General features: G+C 53.7%; 4 protein-coding genes across 4 annotated transcripts in view; 3 read left to right on the top strand and 1 right to left on the bottom strand.

Annotated features, from left to right (window-relative positions):
• The window catches only part of LOC136613105 (RNA-binding protein 25-like), a gene marked incomplete at both ends in the record, with an annotated part of 1,143 nt that extends 884 nt beyond the window's left edge, over positions 1-259 (top strand). Inside the window, one exon of the mRNA XM_066593958.1 lies at positions 1-259. This exon is cut by the window's left edge and continues 884 nt beyond it. Within this exon, the coding sequence (XP_066450055.1) occupies positions 1-259 (259 nt within the window).
• ATP1B2 (ATPase Na+/K+ transporting subunit beta 2) overlaps positions 1-5,000 on the bottom strand; it is a 39,870-nt gene that overhangs the window by 6,314 nt on the left and 28,556 nt on the right. The window lies entirely within an intron of this gene.
• LOC136613108 (RNA-binding protein 25-like) lies at positions 941-2,293 on the top strand (the record flags this gene model as incomplete). Its single annotated transcript, XM_066593960.1, has 3 exons — positions 941-1,497; positions 1,613-1,983; positions 2,103-2,293. Coding segments are annotated over 3 exons (1,119 nt in total), but the record flags the coding sequence as incomplete, so codon positions are not given.
• The window catches only part of LOC136613106 (RNA-binding protein 25-like), a gene marked incomplete at both ends in the record, with an annotated part of 1,540 nt that continues 1,308 nt past the window's right edge, over positions 4,769-5,000 (top strand). Inside the window, one exon of the mRNA XM_066593959.1 lies at positions 4,769-5,000. This exon is cut by the window's right edge and continues 186 nt beyond it. Coding sequence (XP_066450056.1) covers positions 4,769-5,000 — 232 coding nt within the window.

The raw sequence follows: 5,000 nt of genomic DNA, 5'->3' as shown, positions 1-5,000 counted from the left end.
CACACAGAGGGAGAGAGAGAGAGAAACAGAGGGAGAGAGAGAGAGAGAAACAGAGGGAGAGAGAGAGAGAGACACAGAGGGAGAGAGAGAGAGACACAGAAGGAGAGAGAGAGGAGAGAGACACAGAGGGAGAGAGAGAGGAGAGAGAGAGAGACACAGAGGGAGAGAGAGAGACACAGAGGAGAGAGAGAGAGAGACACAGAGGGAGAGAGAGAGAGAGACACAGAGGGAGAGAGAGAGAGAGACACAGAGGGAGAGAGAGAGAGAGACAGAGGAAGAGAGAGAGAGACACAGAGGAAGAGAGAGAGACACAGAGGGAGAGAGAGAGAGACACAGAGGGAGAGAGAGAGAGACACAGAGGGAGAGAGAGAGACACAGAGGAAGAGAGAGAGAGACACAGAGGAAGAGAGAGAGAGACACAGAGGGAGAGAGAGAGACACAGAGGAAGAGAGAGAGAGACACAGAGGGAGAGAGAGAGAGACACAGAGGGAGAGAGAGAGAGACACAGAGGGAGAGAGAGAGAGACACAGAGGGAGAGAGAGAGAGACACAGAGGGAGAGAGAGAGACACACAGAGGGAGAGAGAGAGAGACACAGAGGGAGAGAGAGAGAGACACAGAGGGAGAGAGAGAGACACACAGAGGGAGAGAGAGAGAGACACACAGAGGGAGAGAGAGAGAGACACAGAGGGAGAGAGAGAGAGACACAGAGGGAGAGAGAGAGAGACACAGAGGGAGAGAGAGAGAGACACAGAGGGAGAGAGAGAGAGACACAGAGGGAGAGAGAGAGAGACACAGAGGGAGAGAGAGAGAGACACAGAGGGAGAGAGAGAGACACACAGAGGGAGAGAGAGAGAGACACAGAGGGAGAGAGAGAGAGACACAGAGGGAGAGAGAGAGACACACAGAGGGAGAGAGAGAGAGACACACAGAGGGAGAGAGAGAGAGACACAGAGGGAGAGAGAGAGAGACACAGAGGGAGAGAGAGAGAGACACAGAGGGAGAGAGAGAGACACAGAGGGAGAGAGAGAGAGACACAGAGGGAGAGAGAGAGAGACACAGAGGGAGAGAGAGAGAGACACAGAGGGAGAGAGAGAGAGACACAGAGGGAGAGAGAGAGAGACACAGAGGGAGAGAGAGAGACACAGAGGGAGAGAGAGAGAGAGAGAGAGAGACACAGAGAGAGAGAGAGAGAAACAGAGGGAGAGAGAGAGAGACACAGAGGGAGAGAGAGAGAGACACAGAGGGAGAGAGAGAGAGAGACACAGAAGGAGAGAGAGAGAGAGACACAGAAGGAGAGAGAGAGGAGAGAGACACAGAGGGAGAGAGAGAGGAGAGAGAGAGAGACACAGAGGGAGAGAGAGAGAGACACAGAGGGAGAGAGAGAGAGACACAGAGGGAGAGAGAGAGAGACACAGAGGGAGAGAGAGAGAGAGACACAGAGGGAGAGAGAGAGAGAGACAGAGGAAGAGAGAGAGAGACACAGAGGAAGAGAGAGAGAGACACAGAGGAAGAGAGAGAGAGACACAGAGGAAGAGAGAGAGAGACACAGAGGGAGAGAGAGAGAGACACAGAGGGAGAGAGAGAGACACAGAGGGAGAGAGAGAGACACAGAGGAAGAGAGAGAGAGACACAGAGGGAGAGAGAGAGACACAGAGGAAGAGAGAGAGAGACACAGAGGGAGAGAGAGAGAGACACAGAGGGAGAGAGAGAGAGACACAGAGGGAGAGAGAGAGAGACACAGAGGGAGAGAGAGAGACACACAGAGGGAGAGAGAGAGAGACACAGAGGGAGAGAGAGAGAGACACAGAGGGAGAGAGAGAGAGACACAGAGGGAGAGAGAGAGAGACACAGAGGGAGAGAGAGAGACACACAGAGGGAGAGAGAGAGAGACACACAGAGGGAGAGAGAGAGAGACACACAGAGGGAGAGAGAGAGAGACACACAGAGGGAGAGAGAGAGAGACACAGAGGGAGAGAGAGAGAGACACAGAGGGAGAGAGAGAGAGACACAGAGGGAGAGAGAGAGAGACACAGAGGGAGAGAGAGAGAGACACAGAGGGAGAGAGAGAGAGACACAGAGGGAGAGAGAGAGAGAGAAACAGAGGGAGAGAGAGAGAGAAACAGAGGGAGAGAGAGAGAGAGAAACAGAGGGAGAGAGAGAGAGAGACACAGAGGGAGAGAGAGAGAGACACAGAAGGAGAGAGAGAGGAGAGAGACACAGAGGGAGAGAGAGAGGAGAGAGAGAGAGAGACACAGAGGGAGAGAGAGAGACACAGAGGGAGAGAGAGAGAGACACAGAGGGAGAGAGAGAGAGAGACACAGAGGGAGAGAGAGAGAGAGACAGAGGAAGAGAGAGAGAGACACAGAGGAAGAGAGAGAGAGACACAGAGGGAGAGAGAGAGAGACACAGAGGGAGAGAGAGAGAGACACAGAGGGAGAGAGAGAGAGACACAGAGGGAGAGAGAGAGAGACACAGAGGGAGAGAGAGAGACACAGAGGGAGAGAGAGAGACACAGAGGAAGAGAGAGAGAGACACAGAGGGAGAGAGAGAGACACAGAGGAAGAGAGAGAGAGACACAGAGGGAGAGAGAGAGAGACACAGAGGGAGAGAGAGAGAGAGACACAGAGGGAGAGAGAGAGAGACACAGAGGGAGAGAGAGAGACACACAGAGGGAGAGAGAGAGAGACACAGAGGGAGAGAGAGAGAGACACAGAGGGAGAGAGAGAGAGACACAGAGGGAGAGAGAGAGACACACAGAGGGAGAGAGAGAGAGACACACAGAGGGAGAGAGAGAGAGACACAGAGGGAGAGAGAGAGAGACACAGAGGGAGAGAGAGAGAGACACAGAGGGAGAGAGAGAGAGACACAGAGGGAGAGAGAGAGAGACACAGAGGGAGAGAGAGAGAGACACAGAGGGAGAGAGAGAGAGACACAGAGGGAGAGAGAGAGACACAGAGGGAGAGAGAGAGACACAGAGGGAGAGAGAGAGACACAGAGGGAGAGAGAGAGACACAGAGGAGAGAGAGAGAGAGAGACACAGAGGGAGAGAGAGAGACACACAGAGGGAGAGAGAGAGAGAAACAGAGGGAGAGAGAGAGAGAGAAACAGAGGGAGAGAGAGAGAGAGACACAGAGGGAGAGAGAGAGAGACACAGAAGGAGAGAGAGAGGAGAGAGACACAGAGGGAGAGAGAGAGGAGAGAGAGAGAGACACAGAGGGAGAGAGAGAGACACAGAGGGAGAGAGAGAGAGACACAGAGGGAGAGAGAGAGAGAGACACAGAGGGAGAGAGAGAGAGAGACACAGAGGGAGAGAGAGAGAGAGACAGAGGAAGAGAGAGAGAGACACAGAGGAAGAGAGAGAGAGACACAGAGGGAGAGAGAGAGAGACACAGAGGGAGAGAGAGAGAGACACAGAGGGAGAGAGAGAGACACAGAGGAAGAGAGAGAGAGACACAGAGGAAGAGAGAGAGAGACACAGAGGGAGAGAGAGAGACACAGAGGAAGAGAGAGAGAGACACAGAGGGAGAGAGAGAGAGACACAGAGGGAGAGAGAGAGAGACACAGAGGGAGAGAGAGAGAGACACAGAGGGAGAGAGAGAGAGACACAGAGGGAGAGAGAGAGACACACAGAGGGAGAGAGAGAGAGACACAGAGGGAGAGAGAGAGAGACACAGAGGGAGAGAGAGAGACACACAGAGGGAGAGAGAGAGAGACACACAGAGGGAGAGAGAGAGAGACACAGAGGGAGAGAGAGAGAGACACAGAGGGAGAGAGAGAGAGACACAGAGGGAGAGAGAGAGAGACACAGAGGGAGAGAGAGAGAGACACAGAGGGAGAGAGAGAGAGACACAGAGGGAGAGAGAGAGAGACACAGAGGGAGAGAGAGAGACACACAGAGGGAGAGAGAGAGAGACACAGAGGGAGAGAGAGAGAGACACAGAGGGAGAGAGAGAGACACACAGAGGGAGAGAGAGAGAGACACACAGAGGGAGAGAGAGAGAGACACAGAGGGAGAGAGAGAGAGACACAGAGGGAGAGAGAGAGAGACACAGAGGGAGAGAGAGAGACACAGAGGGAGAGAGAGAGAGACACAGAGGGAGAGAGAGAGAGACACAGAGGGAGAGAGAGAGAGACACAGAGGGAGAGAGAGAGAGACACAGAGGGAGAGAGAGAGAGACACAGAGGGAGAGAGAGAGACACAGAGGGAGAGAGAGAGAGAGACACAGAGGGAGAGAGAGAGAGACACAGAGGGAGAGAGAGAGACACAGAGGGAGAGAGAGAGAGACACAGAGGGAGAGAGAGAGACACAGAGGGAGAGAGAGAGACACAGAGGGAGAGAGAGAGACACAGAGGAAGAGAGAGAGAGACACAGAGGGAGAGAGAGAGACACAGAGGAAGAGAGAGAGAGACACAGAGGGAGAGAGAGAGAGAGACACAGAGGGAGAGAGAGAGAGAGACAGAGGAAGAGAGAGAGAGACACAGAGGAAGAGAGAGAGAGACACAGAGGGAGAGAGAGAGAGACACAGAGGGAGAGAGAGAGAGACACAGAGGGAGAGAGAGAGAGACACAGAGGGAGAGAGAGAGACACAGAGGAAGAGAGAGAGAGACACAGAGGAAGAGAGAGAGAGACACAGAGGGAGAGAGAGAGACACAGAGGAAGAGAGAGAGAGACACAGAGGGAGAGAGAGAGAGACACAGAGGGAGAGAGAGAGAGACACAGAGGGAGAGAGAGAGAGACACAGAGGGAGAGAGAGAGACACACAGAGGGAGAGAGAGAGACACAGAGGGAGAGAGAGAGAGACACAGAGGGAGAGAGAGAGACACACAGAGGGAGAGAGAGAGACACACACAGAGGGAGAGAGAGAGAGACACAGAGGGAGAGAGAGAGAGACACAGAGGGAGAGAGAGAGAGACACAGAGGGAGAGAGAGAGAGACACAGAGGGAGAGAGAGAGAGACACAGAGGGAGAGAGAGAGAGACACAGAGGGAGAGAGAGAGA

The sequence above is a fragment of the Eleutherodactylus coqui genome, chromosome 2 (genome assembly GCF_035609145.1).
Source record: "Eleutherodactylus coqui strain aEleCoq1 chromosome 2, aEleCoq1.hap1, whole genome shotgun sequence".
NCBI lineage: Eukaryota > Metazoa > Chordata > Amphibia > Anura > Eleutherodactylidae > Eleutherodactylus > Eleutherodactylus coqui.
The sequence above is the reverse complement of the archived record's forward strand: the minus strand, read 5'-3'. Positions and strand labels throughout refer to the sequence as shown.